The 24729-nt window shown below is 44.0% G+C and overlaps 1 protein-coding gene and 1 long non-coding RNA gene across 10 annotated transcripts in view; both read right to left on the bottom strand.

Moving 5' to 3' along the window:
- Positions 1–24729, bottom strand: part of KCND3 (potassium voltage-gated channel subfamily D member 3) — a 242229-nt gene that overhangs the window by 9604 nt on the left and 207896 nt on the right. For all 9 annotated transcript variants that reach the window (XM_065591458.1, XM_065591456.1, XM_065591459.1 and 6 more), the window contains 2 exons: positions 12033–12134; positions 1850–1942 (listed from right to left, as the gene is read on the bottom strand). In XM_065591458.1, the coding sequence (XP_065447530.1) occupies positions 1850–1942; positions 12033–12134 (195 nt within the window). The remainder of the gene's footprint in view (positions 1–1849; positions 1943–12032; positions 12135–24729) is intronic.
- On the bottom strand, positions 3890–5703 carry LOC135982898 (uncharacterized). The gene is made up of 3 exons (XR_010600376.1): positions 5653–5703; positions 4169–4843; positions 3890–4055 (listed from the first exon to the last, which is right to left on the bottom strand). It is a non-coding gene; the product is annotated as an uncharacterized LOC135982898 (long non-coding RNA).

Raw genomic sequence — 24729 nt, 5'->3', positions numbered from 1 at the left:
CAAGCCTTTTAAAGCGCCGCCAGAGCCCTGCTGCTGGAGCCCCAGGGTAGCAGCAGCAGGGCTCCAGCGGTGATTTAAAGAGCTCTGGGCTCTGGCTGCTGCGGGGAGCCCAGGCCCTTTAAAGCACCGCCCGAGGCCTGCTGCCGGAGCCCCGGGGTTACCGCGCTATATGCGAACCCGTGTTATATCGGGTCGCATTATATCGGGGTAGAGGTGTAGTAACAATCACATGATATGAGCCATATTTGAAATATACTACTTAAAGCTTCAGGGTAAGTACAGAATTCTAAACAATTGAAGAGTCAGGTTGTGAACTATCTACTTGTAATGTAACATACAGAGTTATCAGAAAGACAGACAAGCTCGGATTTATACTTAGGGTGACCAGATGTCCCGATTTTATAGGCTCATCCCGATTTTTGGGTCTTTTTCTTATATAGGCTCCTATTACTCCCCACCCCCTGTCCTGATTTTTCACATTTGCTGTCTGGTCACCCTACTTATACTATAAAATGAAACCAACAGTCACTGATATAGTGCATCAGCACTGGAATGATTAGCGTCATAATTCATCATGATGAGTTTCAGGACCTGCGGGATTTAGTTGCTATAGGTATTTGACCAGTGGTCTTCTTCCAATGTGCTCTTTGAAACCTACATGGTGTTTTCCTGCTAGGAACCAAACTGTGAAATTGAGACTATGTATGCAGGTCAGAAATCAAAGGCATATCTGATGATGGATGCAGATAAGGAAAGGGATACATCTTATCAGGTCTTAACCCATTGGTGTCTTTCCAGAATGAGCCATGATACACAATATAGATAATATATCCCTTTACCACAAATCGCCTGTGAATATAAAGCTGGAAATAAAATGTACATGAGATAAAGAACTGTTTGCAATTTTTCCAGGGACTTCTGCTTACAGAACTATTTAAAAATTAAAAAATAGCACTTCCTAGGGGCTTACTCCAGCACCATGCAGTGCATGAGTGAAACGTCATTATAGTAGAATCCACTTGACTGGCCTCCAGATGAACTACATGTTCCTTTAACTGAGGCTTGTCAGGAAAGACATGCATGGTGTCACTAAATCACATTAAAAAGGCTCATCTTCTCCCTTTAAATGGCCCAGTTGTTGTTTTCTCCGGCCTATTTGTGGTAGGGTATACGTGTGGCTTAGAATTTGCTGGCATCAGCTTCCCACTGTAGCCCTCTTCATGCCAGCAATCCTATACATCATTGGTAGTGGGTGTGAGCAATGGGTTCAGAGGAACCTGTGATATATGCACTTTAACTGCAAGTGTAGCTAAGGACAAACTGAGTTTAGCCCTAGTTCAGAAACCATGGTTAAAGCCTACTCCCGCAAGTCTGTCTCTTTGGTCATTACAGGCTGCTTCTCTGCTCCGCAGTGGCTGCTTGCCCTGCAGTCTGTATTGGCATTTGCACCAGTTGCTAAGTGAGTGCAAGGAGGCAGTGAAATGCTACCCAGTCAGAAAGCTAGTGATTTGCACTGACTGTGCACTGGTGTAAATGCCTGCACAGGGCAATCCAGCTGTTTGTCCTTTTACACAGATTTACACTGTTAGCATTTTGCCCAATGCTTATTGGTTAAGCAAGTCACAAAAAGAAAGTGAATCTCTCTCCGTGTGGCCTATTCCAGGGAACTTCTGAGATTCAGGACCCGTCACTTCACTGACACATATTTTTATCCCCACTGGGGATGTGTGTTTGTGAGTGCATGCGCTGGTTTAGAGGAGCATACTGCACCCACGTCCTTTCCAAAGGAAGCCTGGACCCGGGAGGAAAGCATTTAATCAGATTTAGAAAGGGTCCTGTTGCTACTTACAGTTGTTTTTTCCAGGCAGTGCAGCAGGTGGTGATGTTGGCTTTCGATCAGCGAGGTGGATTTGCTGATGTGCTGCTCATCATCACTAGATCCCTAAACAACCAGAGGAAGAATCAGGCTTGAAATCATAGGGATAAGGAGAACAACCATGTCAGATTGTACAGGGGAGGAGGTGGGGGAAAGGTGACAATTCCAGTGTTGCCAACTCTCATGTTTTTATCATGAGTCTTGGGAGTTGGTGTTTTCCTTAAAGACCTAGCTCCTGGATTCAGGTCAGCATCTCGGCTTCCATTTTTAAAAAAAGGGAAGTATGTAGCCCTTTGTGGTTGTGGAGAAGAGCTTGGAAACATGACCAGAGTGTGGCCCAAAGAAGGCAAGGAAGAGAACCCACCATTTATTATTTTTCAAAAAAAGTCATGATTTTTGAAAGCTCAGAATGGCAATGCTACACAAAGTTTCACCCTAAACCCTACTGCCTCCGAGAAGGGGGTGATTTGCTTGGGAGTGAGGAGTTTGTTATTCTCCTTTTAGGTCAAGAATGAACCAGTGGCTGGGGTATAATTCAGGAATCAGGTGGTATGTGGCTTTACGATCCTGTCTCTTGGATTGGGAATGGTACAAACCATACAGTGGTCTTAAGTGAAATAGTGAAGACGGGGAGCAGGAAAAAACAGCCTATGATTGGCTTTGTGGGGTGTTACTGAATAGACTGATAGTAGTAAGGGCCAGGATTCCTGGGTTCTGGTCCCAGCTCTAGTAACATCTCTATATCTGCCTTCAGTCTGCTAACACGGATCTGATGTTCATCTGCTCTCTAGTGGTGTGGTATGATAAGGCTTCTGTGCGGGGGCTGAGTGCCATTATGGTTTCAATGAGAGCTGGTGGTGTCTGGTATTTCACAGCTCAAGCCCTTTGTTTGTAAAGCAACTTGGATAAAAGGCACTGGAGATGTGCACATTATTATTATTTATTATTATTATTATTAATAAATCATCACTATTAGTAGAAGTGAAGTAGATTTTACTGGGGAACATGTAGCATTGGCACGAGAGATTTGATCGGAGGGAATTAGCAGCAGCCCCTCGAAAGAAAAAGCCCTGTTTTCTGAGGGGGTTGTGACTTCTATGAATTAGGATTGTATTATTTGTATTGTGGTAGTACCTGGGAATCCCAGGCATGGATCAGGGCCCCATCATGCTAGGCACTGTACAAACACTGCCCCAAAGAGCTCACTCTCTAAGTCAGACAGCAGGGTGGGTTTCTTGAGTTAAAATTCCCTGACAACATCTTCTTTAGAGTCAGCTCAGGCAGGCACTCCCAGCTGGGCTGGAATCATGCACAGCTGAGATGCGTTAGGCTCAGAACCTTTAAAAGAGGGTTGGCTGCTAGCTGGCAAGACAAAAAGGATGGGTCTTTAGGAGCAAGGACAGGCAGTGTCAGACAGGTTTAATCATTGGGCTGAATTTTGGGGGCAGGCGAGTGATAAGTATTCAAGCCGCATAAAAAAAAATGACCTGAGAGGATGATTTAGTTGTCGTTGGAGTGTGTGTGCGTGCGCTCTTTTGACTTCACAAGAAACCTTTGCAGTAAAGTAGGGACCCCACAGAAAGTGTTTTGCTTAATCTTGTCTTCCTGGAAGTTTTGTCCTAGCTGCTGAGAGCCGGGCCTCCCAAACCACGATCAGCTAGCAGCAGGAATGCTACCTGTTCTTAGTCTCCTCTAAGCCCCTAACTGGGTGAGGGTTTCATGCTGCTGTTGAATTATCTTTCGTGAGAGACACAGATAGCAGGTATAAGACAAACGGAAAGCCTAGCTTTGTAATGATGAGGGCCCTATCTACTACAAATAACAAATCCAAATGGGGACTGTGAAATCCAAAAGAGCTGCAGTACCGTGTATGCATAATAACGCTCAGCACTTTGACAAAGCTTATTGTCTTCAAAGGCCTGTACCAGCTAACCCCAATGCCACCCTTCTGATAGAGATCAGTATTAATAGCTCTGTGGGGAAACTGAGGCATAGAAAGGTAAAATGACTTGCCCGAGGGGATAGTGGAAGTCAGCTTCAGAGCTGGGAGTAGAACTCAGATGTTCCTCTTGCCTATGCCTGTCCGCTGACCATTAGACCATGATGTCCTTATTATTGCTTCTCTTGCCATAGTGTAAGGACTCTAGAGAGGGATCAGAGCCCCATTGTGCTAGGCACCCTACAAACAACCAACCCCAGAGAGCTCAGAGTCTAATCTTTCATTGTTCTTACAATTCAATCATTCAGCAGAAAGATATTAGATCCATTTAATTATATACAAACATTACTTACTTAAATTCACCATTTACATGCTTTTTTGGGTCAGGTAAGGAAGGAAGATATCTGAAAGCACTCTCAGTTGCTTGCTCAGCGTGGTAAATATCTACTTAAAGAAAATAAATCTGCTCTAAGATCTCTCTGGAGCCCCATGAAACTGGGCAGAGATTAAACACACATGCTAGAGAGGATTTCCAATAAGCACATTTTTGAGTGCCACAGTCGAGGTTTGTGTATCACAGTATGTAAACCCGTGAATCTGCTCTCTCCGTGTCTTATACAAATGCATGTTTCTCAAAGTATTGCATGCATCATTCACTTTTCAATTTGAAAATCGGATATGCTCCAGAAATGGGAAGAAAGGAGCTAAGAAGAAGCTGTTTGGCAAGTCTCTCTGCTATTCCAAAAGAAGGATTATATTAGTTCTTCCATTCCATAGTTGCACTTTTAAGAACTACTTTGCTAAGCATTTTTTCTTTAAACCCACTGACCCTGAAATCCACCCCAATTTCATGGCATGTTTTCTGTGATCATACTCATTAATCTTTATGTGTATTCAGTGGCTAAAATTTTCAAAGACAATTAGACACACTAAAAAGACAATTCAATGTTTGCAAGTGACCCCCTTAAGCTCCTTAGATGTCTCAGCAGTAGATGCCTGGCAGAGAGACTCCTCTGTGATGCTCGAAGCTGAAAGATAAAAGTTGACACATGTGCCTTGCATACCTGTTTCTGGCACATAACAGCAGTATCCAAAAGTTTAAGAAAGCAAATGGGTAGGATGGGATAGAAAGCAGAACATTTTAACGTAGGCATCTATGGCTGACTTCATCTAGGGTTGTTAAAGGATTTAAATCAGTTGTGCTTAACTCAGTTGATGTCCAGCACACCTACGTGGCTCGTGTGATACACTGAGCATTTGGCTGCATCTTTGAATGTGCCTAAAGCCACACCCAGGATCGTACCGTGATGTTTAACTTGGCATCTCTGAAAATCAGGCAAACTGACTGATGCTAAACCAAAGGCACGTCAGGGCATAATTAGGGGTCACTGACTGCACAAACAATGTATAGACTGATATGAGGGAATCTCTCCTTGGTAGGAGGCTGTTCCACTTTGTTGCCTTGAAAACTGTTGTGCTGGGACATTTCTAGAAGGTATTTTCAGGGTTGGGCTAAAAAAACCCCAAACGGTTTAGGGTTTTCTTACTAATAGTAACCCAAGTCAACTAATGCATCAAATAGGTCCTGTGCATAGCCTGCAGAGTTCACTAGCTAAACCTCTCCAGATGGAGAGAAGGAATAGAAACTGAAAAGAACTTTGCATCTGAATATCTCCTGTGGAGGACAGCGTATGTGATAAAGCAAGTGCAGCAGTATAAAGCTAAATCTTACTTAAAAGAAGAAAGGAACAGACCATTGCAACCGGTGGCTTTAAGTAACGTTAATCTCTCTGAGAACCAAAGGTGCTTTGTAGCATGAAGATAGAAAGAAACTGACCTGAAGGTTTGCTGCATTGATCCAGGACATCTGTGCAGAGAGATTTGCATGCTTTTTCACAGAAATCAGTAAAGGTTGGACAGTCAGGACATTTGTGTTAAAAAGTCATTTGGAACAGCAACATGAGAAAAAAATCATAAATGGGCAGTGAAACACATGATTATTTTGTGATGAGGGGGCAGGACCCATTTTTTTCAGCTCCCAGGGGCTCCCAGGTTATTGACTTGTAGCAATAGCTGTATTGGGGGGAAGGATGGTTTTGTGATTAAAGCATTGGTCTGGGTCATCTTCAAGTCTGGTGTCTCTCTACTGTTTATGTCTGGCTCCAAAGCTAATGAAAAGTGGAAACATTTTAAACCGCATGGTGAGACAACATGCTGCAAATAGCCTACAGCAGGGACTGCCACAGACTGTTACAGGTGCCTTTTCCCTGCTTTGCACAGGTCCTGAATGTGTTGCATGAGATAAATTTGCCAGATGCTGTAGAAATTTAAGGATGGAAACTCTATCATTGGCACCCTGAGTAAAGGCAGACATCTGTCACTTCCTGCAGAATACCCAGCACTTTAGAAATCCACAGGAAGTCAGCTCACACCTAACACAGCCAGTGAAACATTACTCTAACTGCAAGAAGAAAAGAGATTGCCCAGATAGCAACAGGTTCCAACTCGTTGGAATTCTACGTATTATGTGAAGAAGAGGCATACAGACCAACAAAATGCTTAACACGAGTATATCAGAGAGTAGCCAGTAGGAAAGAGATACTGTCCTTGCTTTCAACCATTGAAATCGTACTATATTAGCTTGCCACCCCTCTTCTGCCCATGCCAACTGATTACTTAGGAAAGTAGCATCAATGATGTAAACTCAGGTTAGGCAGGGGCTTGTTCCCACTTATCAGGTCCTTGCACATCATGCTGGAGAGCAAATATGAATGGAACTTGAAAGCCAAGGAAACAAGGCTTCATTGGCTCTGGTAGAAGACCTAAATTCCACGGTAGAATACGTAGTGTTGGCAACTTCTCTCCTCCCCTTCCCTCTCCCCGAGGGCAGACTTGAAATGTATGGAAAAGCAGATCATGGGATGGATATTATCAGAAAAAAATAGCACCGAGGGTTGGATTCCTGCCTTATCTTCCTTGCTCCTGCTTTTCCTCCAGCTCAGTACATTCAGAAACAGACACTGCAAATTTCTGGCACATCTCAGCATGCAAAAAAGAGTGGGGAAACAGAAGATAATAACAGCTGCAGCAACAAATGCACATAGACAGTCTGAGCACACAAATGCTTGGCAGTGGCTGTTCTATCCAGAAGCACATTCCAGTAGAGAATGAGACCTGTGTTGCTCCATGCAAAAGCAATCTGGGTTCATTAGAAGAAAAATCTGTCTGTAATGAAAAGCCCAAGGGAGTGTTTAGAATTTGATCTGGGATCCTACCTCTGCAAGGTTCTGGGAAAATGATGCCAGCCACCATCCCCAGTTTGCACTTGAAAGACACACACTGAGCTGCTGGTGGCCTTGGGGAAGACTTGCTTCTTGAATGTGGCATCCAGCTTCACAAATCTGAAGAACTCCATGGGTTGTCTTATCTCTTATGCTTGGCATTTCAGCGAACAAAGTTGGACAGATTTGACTACAGAGGGACTGGCATAGAAGCTAATTGTACTCCTTCCATGCGGGTGATTCTGCCCTTTATCAATATTGTGGCTGCAGAGAGTTCTTGGTTGTAAGAAGGGACAGATCTCAAAACAGTCTTGTTTCAAAACGCAGACCTCCTATCATTTCAACAAGAAGTGAATCCTGTCTACCCGACCACTTTTGTTGGTATAACTTACGTCATGCAGGGGTGTGAAAAAACACCCACCTGAGCGATGTAAATCACACGGACATAAGCACCGGTGCGGACAGTGCTACGTTGGCAGGAGAGCTCTCTCCCGTCGGCATAGGGTGGCTACACAAGCGATCTTACAGCGGCGCAGCTGTAAGGTGTTAGTGGCAAGAGGAGATTAAGGCTCATGTATGCTGTATAGGCTGCAGCCACTACAAGGTACATGCCCATCAATACTTGAACATGTCTAACATTCCATCTGTTAACACTGCATCACTTGCTCCCGTAAATGAAAGGATACAAAACCTGCCTATTCAGCGTCTGCATGGCAAATACCCAAGGCCACAAACCCACGTTTCACTGAAGGGAAAGTCGGTGCCGCCTTTCGGGAATGAATATTCTCTCCACGCTGCTCTCCTTTGATCATCCCTCCTCCTCCTCTTCTGCTCTTTACACTGCCACACTCTAAGCTGAAGACACATGGCTTGATTCTCCCCACACATAAGCTGGCATAAATCAGGAGTAACTCCACTTGTGTGAGAGGAGAATCAGACCCATGTTCCTGCATGCCCCAAAGCCCCCTGGATGCTGACCATTCAGTCAGAATGTTATCTGTGGTAGTGATTTCCTTGGATAACCTCTCAGGACTCCAGAAAAAGTATTTTGGGACCCATAAGTCCTAATGCTTCCATTCTGGCTTATCTCAAACTGTTACTACTGAGTATTTACAAAACAATTATATATTGATTACATAGTAGTAAACAATGAAAATTTCATTCTAATTGCTAATAAGGACTACATAGTAATTACACTTGGAATTATTGCTAACCCTAAGGCAGTCTTGTCACTAGATATACACATGAAAGTCCCATTAATGTTGACGCAAGTTCTGGGCTTGCTTCAAGAATAGGATATATAACCAAGTGTAGCTACTATGTAATTAATGTTCATTTGCCCATGAGGGTACGTCCAGTAGCAGGAACCAAAATATTATCTAAAACGGCAACTACAAAAAAGAGATTCCTTTCTTCTGTACATTTTAAAATAATCTGAGACTGGCAAATCACTGGGCAGATTCTGCCACTGTCCCTCACAGTTGTCACAACATCTGCAGTAGCCACAAAGCCAAAAAAAAAAAAAAAAAGACCCCTTTCCTAACTCATTTTGGGCAAAAGACAAAAACGAACCTAGCAGCCAATTATTGCTCTCAGGCTAATATGTTCTGGACTTTTGCATCTGTGTTCCAGCAGCCATTCTGTGAGCTGCCTGGAAGAATGGCTTCGTTGAAAGAGAAGTGATGGGATTCACATTGGCAAGACAGGCTGGAAAATCAAGTGAGAGCCACACATTTGTGCTGAGCTGCCATGGCATTTTTAAATAGTACAATTAAAAGACCAGCAAAACCCAAGGCATGATTTAAATTTTCAGTGCAACAGTGCATGTTGCCTCCTGATGAAATAACAGAATCTTTTTAACTCATCTGAGCTAGTTCTCCGAGTCCTGGGCCAAGTCTTAACCATTCTGTGCCTCCTTCAAAGGTTTCACGGTTTGATTTGGCAAACTCTATTTACAGTATGTTAAATACATTGTGCTAAACACAGTGCTAAAAAAAATACAACCAGCTGAGACGGTTTAATGCTCATTTTCAGAAGGTCTCACTGGCATTAGAGGCTGGGGACCCTTGGCAGAGTACGAGAGAAACTGCCTGCCATTGAACCGAAGGCTCGTGAGTGGTGAATTGGATTCCGACATGGACGGTCACTAGGCTGAGGTGGCAAAATTCCCATTCGGCTAGGTTGGGTTTTGACAAACGTGGAAAATGAGAACTTAGCTCTCAGATTTGCTTCGTGCTTCTAGAGCCATTTTCATCCAGAGATCTCAGTGCCATATACAAAGGGTGGTAAATATCATTGTTGTCCCCATTTTAGAAGCGGGGAAATGAAATGACACCGAGTCAGTGACAGAGCCCAGCTCTTGTGCATCCCAGTCTAGTGTCTGATGCAATGTGCCGCTTTGGAATCAGTTTGAAAAGACATCATGGCAGCTGAGGGCCAGAGTCTTCAGCCCTTACTCCCTTTCAGTAACATCCTTCCTTGGGAAGTAATCTCACTGAAACCAGTGGGGCTACCCGCAGAATTAAGGGCATGGTGATTCCTATGTCCGTGATCCAGCCCCCACTCAACTCAAATGGCAGTTGGATCAGACCCCAACGAGCAACGCAGAGAGAGACATTGTAGGCCAAATCTTGAAGCCCTGGCTCCACTTTTACAGTGGCAAGTGTTCCATCTGACTTGGCAAGAACTGAGTACAAGTGAAGGGTTTATACCTGCAAACGCTCACTCATGGAGCAGCATCAGGCAGAGTAGTAAGTGTTTGCAGGATTAGGTCCAGAGTATGGATGCGTGAACACAGCATTAGGCAGCTCTCAAGGCTCAATTATGCAATTTCTGTTCCCCATGTGCACCGAGGACTGATTTATTTGAAATTAAACCCACAAAACATGTTAATTCCTGCTCAGGTCTTGAGCGGGCTTTAATGTAGCAACCTTCTCTCATTTCCACTGATTCTGCCGAGCAATCTGACGCACTTAAAACTTTCCTCTCATGAATAGCTAATATTAGCCTCCGGATACCTTGCTATTAAAAATAAAACCACCGAGCTGCACAGAACAGGAGCTGTGATACATTTTCCTCTACTGCTGGACAGTCTTTGGGTCCTCATTCCTGCAATCCAGTAATTGTGAGCCTGTAATAATTTCAGGGCTAATGCTTCCAGGAATCTCTCCACAGTTCCCTGATCTCATGCTAGTGACTCACCAACTCTGCAAGTGCTGGCTTTTTCTACTCACAAGCTCCTCCTGATGGTAACATAGCTCCAGAAGAACAGCATTGCCAAACTCAAGTGTTCCAAAATCATGAGTTAGGCTTAAAAATTATGAGATTTTTGGAAATAATAAATGTTTGGTTCTTTTTATTTGCCTACTAGCTTTTGAGTCTTTAGTGTTCATGTTTTCTAGCTTTTCTTTGCAACCAGGAGGGTTAGAAGCTTATTTTTTAAAAAAAGAAACAGATTCTGATGTATTCACTTGACTCCAGGAGCTGGGGCTTTAACAAAAACACCGAATTGCAAGATACGCAGTAAAATCACAAGAATTGCCAACACTGGAGGAGTGAAATAATTTGTGTGTGTGTGTGGCAGTTTGAAGGCCACTTCCTGGTGTATTTAGCGTGTCACAGTGCGAGAATAAAATATCATATGTGATTTCCCAGAGACAGCAGAGCCTTGCTGATACACCCTGACCAAGAGAACCATTAGTGAGAGAGTAAAAGACAGAACCTAGGCTAGACTGTGACTTGGACTGCATACCATGCAGGGCAGTTGGAATCCTATTTATACCCTGTACAGGTGAGCTAGAGTTGGGGAGCAGGAGTAAACAGGTGTGGCTGACTTCCTTAGTGCCCTCTGCCCAAGAGCTGGGGGGTGAGGGGGAGTCGGCTCTGTGTCCCACTAGTCAGCTGTCGTGCCAGCAGCAAATCACTAGCCCCACCACCAGAGTGAGGAGGAAGTATGAAGGAATCGTGCCCCAAAGAAGTATCTCTGAATCACACTGCTTCCCAGGACCAGTCCTGGCACGGTGTGGCTTTCAAGCCACCCGTGGTTCAGGGCTGAGCTGAAAGGTCAAGCACCTCAACTCATGTCAAGGGCAAAAGGTGCTGACAGCAGCTGGCCCCTTGCAGGGTCAAGCCCCTGGGGAACACATTTTTTGTGTGTAGATAATCAAGAATAATGCATTACCAGAAATCTTGTCCATTTCTGGTGGGAGAGGGGGGTGTGAATGGCTTGTGATATATCAGAGCATGCTGGTGAGTGATCAGCAGAATATTTCGTTAAATTATTGAAGCTGGTGGATTGCAATATGAAAACTCACTACAGGGCTGTCTCTTTGAGAAATGGGGTGAGAGTGAGTCCATTTTGTGTGTGTGTGCGCGAGTTTGTGCATGCACAGGTGTTGGGTTGTGCGTCATCCCGTCTATGGATTAGTAAAGTAGAAATTAGCAAGGTTTGAGCGCTTTGTGCACAGCATGGCACTTTGTAATAAGGCTTTGCACACTTACGAATATATAGAGATTTGGAAACAAGCAACTCCTTATTAAAGATGACAGAAATGTATGGTAGGGCCAGATCCTCACCTCATATAAATGGGGACTGCTCCAATGGAGCTATGGTAGCTCACACCATCTGAGGATCTGGTCCATGAATGCTCTTTGTCATCATTAGAAAGATGGACTCTTTCCTACCTCAAGAAAGAGCCCCAGAAAGTCCCTCCCTCCCTCTCCAGTTTTGCAGCTGAATTCCAGCGGTCTCTACATATAGCAAGTAAATTGTAGTGTAATTATAGCGTAGCACAACTCAACGTGTGAAGCTGTCACACTGAATAACAAGCAATTAGGTGTGTCTTTGTGGTGGAGAGGAACAACCGAAACGGGGTTTGATTGGGATGGAGAACTTTTCAGACTCCGCTGTGAAAGGGATTATTTTCTCGGCACGTACCGTCAGCTCCAAGGCTGCGTTCAGCAGGCCGTTGCGTTTGCTGTGAAGATAAGCACTGGAACTGCCTGTTTTGGCCACTCGTATCCGTGCCAGCCGGGCTTTCTGTAAAGAGAAGCAAGATTTATTGACATATTTTTACTTTGACACACCAAGCCAACTGTTCCACCTCTACTAAAATAGGGGGAAAGAAAATACACAGTTTTCATGGAAGCTGAAAAATCAGAGAGATGAAAATACAAGGAATTTATGGCTAGGAGAAGATCAGCAGCCAGCGCAGCCTTTTGCACTTCCTACCTGCAACCCAGTTTTAAAACTCAAATGATGGAGATTAAGGAAATCTGAGGACTCAAGACATTACCAGAGCTGACCTCTCACAACCCATCAATGGCCTCCCCTTAAAGAGTAGGGGGCTACCTACTCAAACGTGCTTAGTGATATTTTTGGGTTTCTCCATATTTTGGGTGTCCAACAGGAGATACCCACCTCTTACATGTTTCTTGTCTCTGACATGGGAGGATTGTGTTACCTGTGTGTGTAGATATATAGCTTATCATGTGAAACTCAGATGTGTGGTTTAAGAGAGAAAGCGAGAGATTTCAATAGTTGGTACAGATTATGCACAAAACTCATCTATGCCCCGTTTCTCCCACTTGCTTGCATGTGAAATCCCTCTGTGATGCCTTATCTTCTAGACTGTAAACATGTTGTGGCACAGAGAGTCATTTACTATATGTGTGTGCAGCACCTAGCACAATAAGGCCTTGATATGGTGGAGGACTGTAGGTGTAACTACGACACAAATGGTTAATAATAGGAGACAAGAAGGATACAGAATAGGGCAGATCATTAACTTGCCTCACCTATGAGCTGATTGGCATAGATTAATAATTGGATCTATCTATCTATCTATCTATCTATCTATCTATGGAGACTGTAAAAAACACCTTGTTTGTTCCTTCTCTCCTCCTCCAGCAGCAGTGTGTGTTTGTTAACTTGGATTTATGGTAACAGGAGAATAATTTTCTCCAGAAAAATATATGCCCTCCTAGATAGACAGAAATCTCTCTGCCGCAACAAATAAGCTATTCGGAAAGAAGAGAAAAAAATCTATTTACCTAATGTTTGGTTTCTTATAATTAGTTAACCCTGCCTGGCCCGGTCTTATCTACAGACCCCATAACTTCTAGTTAGAGGACTGAACTAAATTATAGAAAAGTGGTATAGACTAATGTAAGCATATAAAGACTCAGTTAGCTTCGATCATTAAGTGATCAAACGGTTTTTAACTCTTTCTAATTTGTCTGTTCAAATACTGCCTCCTTCTCTGTGAAGTGCTTTGCTTTTTAAAAATGTATTGTTAATTCAGTATTTATTTCCCAAGCTCCATTAAAGGTAGATACATGAAATAATTACCACTGTAAAAAATTATATTAGGTTGTGTTTTAAAATACTGCATGATCTTTTAAATAGTACAGAATGCCAGGTTTTCTTTTCTAATTAGTGGTGGTTAATGGACACTGTAGCAAGAGCAAGAGCAAAACCATGATTGGTCTATAGTGCATAATGATTCCAGAAAGTGTATTACCATGTATGCACGAGTGACTTAAGCACTCTGGATTTGAAAGATTTGCTTAACCGAATGCACTTTAATTCGTGCACACAAACAATTTCCCAGGCATGTTCTGAGCACTATTCTGCAACTTCAGTTAGGAGACAGAGGCCAGGAGATTCAAAAGTGATTAATGATTTTGAGCCCCACCTTGACACACCTTGTTTTCAGAGGGTGGGTGTTCAGCACGAGCCCATTTGAGCACCCAAAAATTGAGGTACCCAAAACCAAGAGTCGTCTTTCTAAATCTTGGCCAGATTTCTTTGGCTCCCAGCACCCATTTTTAACACTAAGGCTCAGAGTTGCCGGGTGAAATCCTGGATCCACTGAAATCAGTGGTAAAACTGCCATTAACTTAGATGGATGGTGGATTTCACCCCGTGCTCTAAGGCAGGCCCATGGTACATCCAACACAAGCTGGCAGCAGCTTAGTTCACAATGTATGAGATCTGACACCATCAGAGCATTTAAAAATGACAAAGAGTGTGTGGGCGAGGTTCTGTGGCCTGCAGTGCACAGGAGGTCAGACTAGATGATCATGATGGTCCCTTCTGACCTTAAAGTCTATGAGTCTATGATGTCTCCTCTTTCCTGTTTTTTTTCTCCTTCCCCACACCCCTTTCCTGTCCTGTTAATCATTTTAATGACTGTAACCATGACAGCTGCACAGCTATAGAAGTCTTTGCAGGAATTGTCTGACTTGGGAAAGAGAGAAGCCAGGAAAACAGAGTAGCTGCTGACCAGCAAACACTGTGCTGAAACACGCGTCTTGATGATGCTACCACAGTTGCCTCAGGGCAAATCTGAATTTGATTTGGGGGTAAGCGTTACTGAGAGCAATGGTTCCACACAACTTGGAAATGCAATAAACCTCTCTTCCTAGACAGCTGGCAGGCATGTTCAGGTGGATAGTGCAATTGTTGAGTCATGTTCTACTGAGTCATTTCACCTGCATTCCACAAAGTTATTTCACAAACAGGAAACCTGCACCCCTCTTTGTACATTTTCCTCACCTTTCACAATGGATCTAGTGCATCCCTCCCTTGAACTGCACCAGGAGTAAGTCTGGCCCATTGATCTCTGTCTTTAAATTGATGATGATTACAGAGGATGTATTTCCTCTGTGCTCTTGACAAAATGTCAGTTCCTTTGCTGCAGGAAGTTCAAGAGTCCCCAACAGTTTCTTCGTAGCTACAGCACAAAAGGTTCCACCAGCATCTTCTGTCGCTATCATTATCAGTTCAGTTATTTGTTATAGTGAATTCAGTCTTAGGCTCCTGTGATGAACATTATTCCCTTTGCCTCCAGGCTAGCAGGAGATCAAATATTAATAGCTGTACTCCACATGGACTGGGGATGGTTCGTCTCTGAGAAGCTGTTCGCTCTTCCTCCCTGAAACAGGGCCACAAGCTAACTAAATAATTAAGCCCCATGGCTTTCAGAGTTTGGAACAGATGTTGTTATTTAAAAGATAGGTATAAAACATTGCTGGGAAAGTGGTGATTTAAACCTATTTTTGTAGTCTGAGAGTGAGGGAAGGAAGTGGTGTCCAAGAGTAGACCACGAAGGACAGTCATGGAGGTTGATGTGCTTTTGTGTGCCTATATTTATGTATGTGTATGGGGTGAAATTCACCTCTGTGCAGAGGCAAAAGGCCTATCCATCACTTATATTCCATATAAGCCCTACATTTCTTAGGGGTGAGCAGGATATGGATGACCGAGCATGATGGAGCGTGACCAAGGGCTTGGCAAAGACCCTGTACTGACCCTGTGCACCGGAGTGAATTTCACCCCGTTGTCACTTGTGGCCAAATTCTGTACTGATGTACTGCAATCCCATTGACATCACTCGGCTGTGTTTTCATTTAGGCAAACTGGGACTGAGCACTGATTGTGATTCATGGTTCGGGATAGAAACCAGGACGCACTTGGTGCTCACACATGGAATTAGGTGAAATGGGCCATTGCAGGTTGATCTGGTGGGTTCGGTCAACCCTGAAACTCAACGCAAAGTCCAGAGGGTGCAAAATTCATGTGGACAAACTCCTAAAATGCTCATGTGAACCATTGCCCATCTTCACACAGCTCTGGGCAGCCCTACAGTCTCCATCACTGGGTGATGTCCAGGTTGCTCCCTCCTGCCCGAAATTTATAATAAAACTCAGCCTTGTTCCTTTTAGTGTCTCACCAGGCACATGAGCATCCAGGAAATGTAAATGCCCTGACTCTGACATTCAGCTGAGCTCGATATCAGACCCAGAGATGGGGGCAAGTCCGAGAAACCTCATGGCTGCTCTAATCTATGCAAGCTGGCAAGCCATTGCACTGGCTAGTGGTGGTTGGAGCACAATCAGTTCCAGCCAGGCACCCAGAACAGGCCCTCAGGGGCAGCTTTGTCCCCATTGCATGGACATGGTGCATGGACCAGGATTTAAACATACTCAGCAGCAAACAAAATGCACTAAAAGGACCTTCCCCAACCCCACCATGACCCTCCCCATGCTGCCCACTCCACAGGCAGCCCTGAGTTAATGGAAGACCTTGTTGTGTTCCTGGAAGGCCAACAGACTTGGGCTCTGTCAGACCAAGTGGGACAGTGAATTCCAGGGGCAATGACTTTCCCCTGAGAACACTGCACCAGCCCACAGACATACAGGTCTAGGCTCTTGTTCTGAAATGGACCCTTGTATCCACACAGAACCTCAATGACTTCAGGGTCGGGGCCCTAGGGATTAAGGTTTTTGCATTTAAGTGCAGCTTTTGTCATATCCTATTTTAAAGACTGGTGGGCTTGGCTGTGTCATCCCAGACCCACGCTTGCAGGTGCTCCTTTGGTGAGGGAGGGCTCTAGTAGGCACAGACAAGGGGAGGACCATGTAATTTGGTTGATCTGCTGCTAATGCCTTTAGGAAGAGTGCATTGCTTCCAAATCTTACCTGCCCTATTGACTCACAAAGGGCAAGGCAGGGCCTGAGATCACTATTTCTGAATACTGTCTTGGCACCGTTAGAGCTGAAAAGAAAAGAAAAAAGCAGCCCCCGGTGCGTGTGTGAGAGTGGAGGTGGTAGGAAGAGTTGCTAGGAAACCACAGGAGCTCAACGTGCATATTACCAAATCTGGAAGATAATTCATTCGAAATAATAACAATCATATGACAGCAATTTGCACATTAAGAGCATTAATTTGGCTATCTTAGCCCGCATTTGTCTCAGTGTGGAGACTGAAAGGTGGGTGTCAGTAAAGGTGTGGATCCTCTCCCTAGCCTTTGCAGTTTCAAGATGCAATGTGGCAGAATCTAGCAGCACAGAATGAACAGGGAGGACACTCGGACTTTCTTAAAACATTGTGTGTGGGCTACTCAGATGTCATGGTGATGAGGATGATATATCTAGATAGACAAACAAACCCTACATTATGGCAATACCCTGGCAGTCACCTCCCTACACTGTCCATTGGGGATCAATAATGGAATCGTAAGAGGACCTGAAGTATAGCCTGTCCCAAGGCAGAGTATCTCGTCATCTATCTCAACACCCCATCTCTAATCTGTCTAGGCAAGGTGCAAGGAACAGGTGTTATAGGCCAAGAGACGCTCATACTAGATGGCAGGATTAGGAACTACCTATCTGTTGTTGTTGTTGATTTCCATATATTTCTAAGGGAGAGTGATTTTATTATTGGTTTATCTGATATTAGTCTCTGACATCATTTCCTACTTGCCAGATACCTGTGGCCATCCAGATTTTCTGTGACCTTGATTTGGAAGATACATTCCTTCTTAGAGTATGGCTTGAGGTACAATGCCCTGAGGTCTAAAAGAAATCTCTTTATAGTATTGGCACATCAGTTGTGTCTTTTGTAATCATCCCAAACAAGCAGAGGATGTCAGGTCTTGTAAGAGTCCTACGTCCACTCCTGCTCCCTCCCTACTGGGCTGGGAGCTGTTATTAGCATTAGCCATCCCATCTAATTTTATCAGCTAAAACCACACTAAGAGCATTCTTGGCAGAAAACACAAATACACTGGATAATTAACAGCTGCCTTACATATTTTTTCCTCTAAATAATGAGGTTATAATATCTGTAGCACTCTTGGTGTCTACTCTAGTGAGTACTGCATTGCACTACTTGCACAACAATTTTTTTTTTTAAATCCTTGTTTCTGAAAGAAAGCCACCATCAAAGATAACCAATTGAAGGCTTTTATGGTTTGGTTTTCTAGTTCCACAGTGCAATGTGAAAGCCATTCAGTAAGGGCCAGATTCCCCTCTCCAGTATACACTGAGGATCTATAGTTCTCCTCCACAGCTCTCTAGAGCAGAGTTTAGGCTTGCATCTGCATTCTAGATAGAAATTCTATGCTTTCCCTCTGCATATGGAAAAATGTAACAAACCAGATTAGGGATTTAGAAAGCAGTGACTCTTGCCACCCTAGCTATAGTGTCAGAGCAAACAGGAGATGGAAAGAAAGTGCTTTCTTGTATTCCTCTTGTTATCTTCAACTGTTTGTAAAATGGCCTTAGTCTACAACAACGTTCAGGTCCACCATTAACATTGAAACCAAAAAGAAATTTGTCAAAGACTTCTCTTCTACTTCTTAGCTGGAGCCCAGAGTACACATGGAGCTCTGGAAAAACAATGGGCCAGATCCTTAGCTAGTGTCAATCAGCACAGGTCCAATAACTTCAGCTGAGGATCTGACCTATTGTTGTCATGTTCCCTTTGCAGCTGGAAAATAGAGCACGGTGCAAAAATAATAAGGAAAGAAGCCAAGAAATTCAAGGAAGCTGCTGCATTTGCAGTGGAGTGCACACACTGATTATCTGTTCTACTTAGGATGCTGAGAAGCTGACATGACACCTTAAATGAAGCTTGGAAACGAGCTGGACTGCGAAGTTATGAATTGCTAGTGTTACATGCATTGAGAGGAATAATAACTGTTTAAAAAGCAAATGTCCCATGTAATAATAGCCAGTTATTATCCTGCCAGTCCCAGATCCAGCTTGATGCTGCAACAGGCAGGCAGCACTGTTCTAATGAAGTGATGGAGAGGACAGTGTATTTCCTACAAATCACATTTCTGTTGGTCTAACTCTTTTCCTTAGGAAAAAATGGAATTTTCCTCTGAACACCTCAAATCTTTACATTAAAACAGCTTTTGAGCCAGGTTTAAATATTCATTCTTTATTGCTTTGGGGGAGCTGTGGTAGAGCTGCATCTGGAAATTAAATTGTGTAGAGCTCATTATACTCCTATATAATTTGATAGAGCCACTTAAAGTCAGACCTTTATCTTATTTTTTGGTCTCTTCATTGCTTTCCACAGATGAAAGATTCCCCTCCACTCCTCTGTGATTCTTTTAATCTTATCTTACCCTGGGCTCCATTAAAGCAACAGATCGTCGTCTCAAATGCAGTGTATCGTTTAATCTTTTCCAACACAGAAGGACATGATTTGCAATCTATTTATAGAACAATACACAGAATATGGAATTAACGGGGCCTCAGCTTCTCCACTAAGCATAGAGTGACTGATGAGATAGAAAGATTTGACTGCATTTAACATATGGAACTTAAACATTCTTCTGCAATTATATGGTGATGTTTCTTGTTTCCTTCAGGGCTACACAAGAATCTTAATAAATCAGGGCTGGATTCTGCCAGGCATATTTACACTGCATAGTACCTGATTCCTTGAATACTGATATCAATGGGACTACTCAAGGAGTAAGCCACTATTCCGCACGAATCGGGTGGTCAGAATCTGTCCTCAAACCAGAGACACTTTTCACTTAATAAATGTCTTCTAAAGAAAACAGCCCCATGCCTTGCTGCATTATTAATAGAGAAGCTGCTGCATTCCTTCTCCCATCAGGACAACTGAAGGTTCTGCATCACACTATCACACACAGGATGATAAAATGTATTTGTCAGTGATTTCTCTCTCTGTCTTTCTGTATCTTGCCTCTATAACTTCTTTCACACAAATCACAGCCCTACCCACTGATGGGCAGAGTTAAGGTGAGCATGCCACAACTCAGTGATGGGTATAGCCATTGGTTGCAAGTAGACTGAACAGTAGGGGGAGCTTTTCTTGCTGCAGCTATGAAGCACGCTGCTTGCCCGAGCCAAGAAGAAGAGGGGGAGCTGTGCTCCCTCTCAGTCCTCTTCAGTGTAACTTTTAGGCCAATCCCCCGCCTCCAATGCTCTCCCAACATCGGCTGTGCCCAACAGGCATAACCCAGCCACAGAGAGCGATCATCTCTGCAAGGCAAATGGCACCAATTGGCAAGCTTAGTCTTTTATCATTCTTTCCCCCTTGCTGAGACAGGAGAGATGATGAAGCCAAACAAAACAAAAAACAAACCAACCAACAACAAAAAAAAAGAAAGAAAGAAAAGAAAAAAGGTTTTTTTTCTGAGAACTGATTTCCGGAAAATTAGTTTGTACCTCAGCCCCGTAACGATGGCAACAGATTTCAAAAGTGTCTGTCTCTAAAGTTATCTGGACATCCAACCCTCTCACTTAAGGAACCAAACCCAAACCCCCAGCTGGCTTTTGTTGTCCACAACGATAACGTGTTTTTTTAGAAATGCTGGTAGTTTTATCATTTATTTGGTGACAAACTCTTTTACATCCCCATTCCTACCAGAATAGCTTCCCAATCAATGATTGTAATGTGATCTATTGACCTCATCCCATGGGAGGCAGGAAAAGGGCTAACTATCCCATGCTTGCATGACAGTTGCCTGCCCCAGTGCAGCCACTGGGCCTGGGCCTGGCTGAAGGAAGCTACGGAATGGCAAAGGGGACTCTCAGAAGAATGTGTGGTGGAGAGGGTCTGACTCAATCTCCCTTAGGGACCAGAGCTTTCCCCTCTGAGGCCAAACCCTCCCTGGAAGAAACAGACGCGTGGAATGACTGACCCTTTGGCTGCACGAAGCTTATTTAATGGAGAATCGCGAGCTGGGAGAAGCGTTGGCTGACCCTATTGGGGGTGCACACTTTGTGGGCTTAGCTGGTAGTGGGGGCTGTTGTGGGAGCACTACATAAAGGAGAGAAAGCGATACAGGTATGGGCTGTCAATGGAAAGAGCAGCATGTGCTGGCTGATAAGACTTGTTCCTGTGTCATTAGGTCCGTCAGAGTAGCTGTTGTTCACTGCAAATGGCAGCTCTAGTTTCTGCCTCTCTTCCCAGAGACTCCATGTCTCCCCCCTTCACCTTCCAAAGGGGAAATCATTGCAATCCCGGCCCTGTGGTCACACTCAGTAATAGGAGGAAAAGGGTCCTAAAAGATGGAATGTGAGCCCATGGCAAATCCCGTGTCCTTATAATAATAGCAATAAAAAACTGGCCACTGCCACCTCCCATGCTTTCCTGAGCACCCAGGAAGAAACCTGCCTCACATTCTGCATGGGCCTCTAATTTGTCAGCAAAAAGCTCTAGGGTTGTCATGGTTACTTGTTTCTCTACCCCTTGTTTTTGCATTCCAGCATTGTTATGTGTTCTTACTAGAATGGCTCCTAATTGTCCTGACTCAATAGCTAGCGAAGCTTGTGCTTCTTATGTGGACTAAAATGAACTTGCTGCCGTATTATGGAGCTAGAGGACAATATGGAAAATTGCCTCTTTATTGTTATTTTTGTTTAGAGTTAATGCTGAGTTAGGTCTCAGCAGCTACACTTAGATGAACAACAGGTGGCTCGAATTATCATCACGCAACAGTCTGCATAGTAAACAGAAGAGTTTTGCTTTACCATGGGAGAGCAGAAAGCTGGGTAAATATTTCCTAAGGAGCAATTTCTCCAATGAATTTAGCGTCTTCTGTTTGTGGAGTACTCACAAGCAGATGGCAATATCCCCAAATGATGATGATTATGTCTTATTGGTATCACTGTGGCACCTAGGTGTACCAGTCATAGCACATAGGAGCCACGCTGCGCTAGGTGCTGTACAAACATAGAACAAAAAGACAGTCCATACTGCATCACTAGAGGTCAGTACCAGGCTCCTCAGTACTTTCAGCTGAGCATGTTGGCAGCAGCCCTTCTTGACAAGGCTTAGGCAGTTTCAGATTTGGTTTGTTTAGACACCAGAGATGAAGAAGACAACATTAACTATTACAAATCCTATCAACGGTGTTACATAATTAGCCATCTGGACGGTGCTTTCCAAGCGCAGCACCGCATCCCTGCAGGGAGCAGAGAGGAGACCCTTTCACGTGGGTGACCAGGGAACCACCAAAGGATGGGGGAGATTTGTATGGGTGCTCGTGTGTTACAGCCTACAACCCAGTAATGAGTGATAGTAGAGAAAGGGGGCATTTATCAGGGGCTGCAACAGACGTGCAGTGCCCCATGGATGAGCAAAGAAATGATTTTAAAGTGGGTCAGTGTTCAAGTATGTGCACATGGGCGGAAGACTCAGCCTTTCAGCTCTGGTTCACCTGTTTGAATCCTCCCCTCAGAGGATGGGTTAGGGACGTCTAGTTGTCTTATGCAATATGGGGAACACAAGCAGGAGTTTGAACTAGAGATGGCTGGAAAAGGTTACATAGTTTAAAAAAAATCAAAGGAAATGAATCATTTGACTTTTTTTTGCTATTTTTTTTTGTTGACAATCAGAAAAATGCTTTACTTTTTAAAACCCTCCAATAACTTTCAGTGTTCCCCCTCCCTTACTCTCCCTTTCCTCCACTGAGGAGGTGGGAGGTAAAAAGGGGGGGAAACATTTAAAAAAATCAAAATGCTGATTATTTTTTGTTTGTGGTTTTTTTTGACAAAAAAACTGAACATTTCCAAGAAAAACTTTCATTTCCTTTGGAAAGCAGTTTTTTTGTTGTTGAAAAGATATCAACCAGCTCTAGTTTTTACCTTATTTCTTCCCCTTCTGCAATCTACCTTTTTCCTTTAATTGGTCCTTAAATCACAGTTCCCTGTCCTCTACCCTGATGGATCTGAGCAGAGCTCTGATAATGCCTCCCTTGCTTAGCCAGATTGTTTCAATGTTAGCTTCTCCTAGTCTTCTCCCTTCCATGCTCCAGAGGATAACCACCTTCCCAGGGCATCCCGCCCCGAGTCAGCCAAAAGAACGAGACAGCCACGTTGAAAATTTCAAACCCGGTTGGCAGCAAATTACATATGCTAATGCTATCTCTATTGACAGATGTGTCAGACATCTTTCTCAGGGGTAAGATGATGCCATAAATCTAGTGTTAAATATTCTCTTCATCATCATCACTCTTCATCTTCCGTCACATTTTCCGTGCCTACAGGGAGAAGGGCTGTAACACAGGGAACAAGCTGTATCTAACATGCTTCTCAAGAAGAAAATAACAAAAACGAAACAGTCGGAAGGACATTTATTTCTGACTTTTCCTGGTGCTGCCTTGATTCCCTTTTAAACATTGCCACTGCTACTTCTTCCGTCCTTTCCACAGATTTACAGCTGCCAGTGGAAAAACATTCTCAGATGTAGCTCTTGCTGCCTAGAATAATCTGCCCTGTATCTCTGTTCACCTCATTGACTCCTATCTAAAAAGATATTACTTCTCCCTTTTCCCTTTATTCCCCTTTCTCTGTGTTATTGGTCACATGATTGAATGCTTTAATTCATCTGCCAGACAATGTGCCCATTCCACTGCTTTTCCTAATTTATACCATATACTCTTTAGTTGCATGTAATGTTCGGTCCTGTAAAGCACTTTGGGATATAGTTTTATGTGAGAGCTGCTCTAGAAAATGAATTCCTGTCGCATAGTACTTTCCCTTATCTACATTTGGGTGTTTGGTCCTTTGCTGGATGCTCATAATGGAACAAGAAGGCATTCAAAGCGTCTACCACACATTTCCTGAGTTTCTAGGGTCAAAATGCTCTAAGCAAAGGCCACTGGCTAATAATTGAAACATACTGAGCACACTAAACTAGAATACTCAAAAGCATATTTACCGAAGGCCTGGAATCTGTTGAAGGTTTGTGGAAGCTCTGTGGCTGCTGAAGTTATATACTCAGGTGGAAGTGGACAATTTCAGATTAGCTCATGTGAAATGCTGCACTAAAACCATGCTAATCACTTTGAGATTATCAGCTGTTCTACTATCTTTGCTTGCTTAGCAAATCTAACCATTCTTTCGTAAAGACCCTTTAACACTGTTGTCCACAGAATACTTTGGCATCTGAGTATTTACACTTCTCCCTCATTGTGTGTGTGTGTGTGTGTGTGTAGAACCCCCCCCCCCATCCCTTCAGTCAAATTCCCCCCCCCCCCCCCCCCCGTTGTGTTGGAAAAGCTCCCAAAAAACCTCCCGGGATGCAGCCTGAGCACCTGCCGTCTGTGGTTTCAAGCCAAGATTTGGCACATCCAGACTTGGGAGAACTCATTTTGCCAAACTTAGAACCTCAGGGGCAGCTCTAGAGGTTTGACTGTGTTCGGCAAGCCAGCAAATGTCTGCCAACAGCAGTGACATGCCCCCACTCAAAGGGGTTTCTGTGTGTTTTACTGTCCACAGCAATCCCCCAGCTGCACCAACGCTATCCAGAATTACTTCCAAAGTATGCCTCTTTAGCACAGAGCAGAGCTTCAGGAGGGACGGCCATTGAGACATGCCTGGCTCAGATTCCTGCCCACCTCAATCATTTTGGCTGCTCGTATGTGCTGCTGCCTGCCATTGTCAGTGCCTGTGCTTTTAGGAGGGGTTGCCCACCGTACTACAGCCCAATGACAACACAGGCTGCATGACCAATGCTGCAAATCACACACATGCTACAGGATTTTAACCCCTCCCCCCCTACAACACTGTAATAGCACTGAAGAGTGAGACCCCTGCTTTCTTCCACGTTGGAGTGGGACCAAAAGGAGGTTTCTTGCGAAGAGTGGGGCATACCCTCTGCAGTGGGACGTCTGCAAAGCGGAGGGGCAAGTCATGGTATATATTTTTTATGGGCTAATACACCTGCCAACCAGAAGAGGCATTTCTAGGGCCCACGTAAACTGGTTGGGCTGTGCAAAGGTGTGTAACATGAGCGCAGTGCCAAGACAGCCCTGTTTGCCAGCAGTCCAGAGGAAGGCATGTGCACTGGGGCCTGA

This window comes from Chrysemys picta, chromosome 4 (assembly GCF_011386835.1).
Source record: "Chrysemys picta bellii isolate R12L10 chromosome 4, ASM1138683v2, whole genome shotgun sequence".
Classification (NCBI taxonomy): domain Eukaryota; kingdom Metazoa; phylum Chordata; order Testudines; family Emydidae; genus Chrysemys; species Chrysemys picta.
The sequence above is the reverse complement of the archived record's forward strand: the minus strand, read 5'-3'. Positions and strand labels throughout refer to the sequence as shown.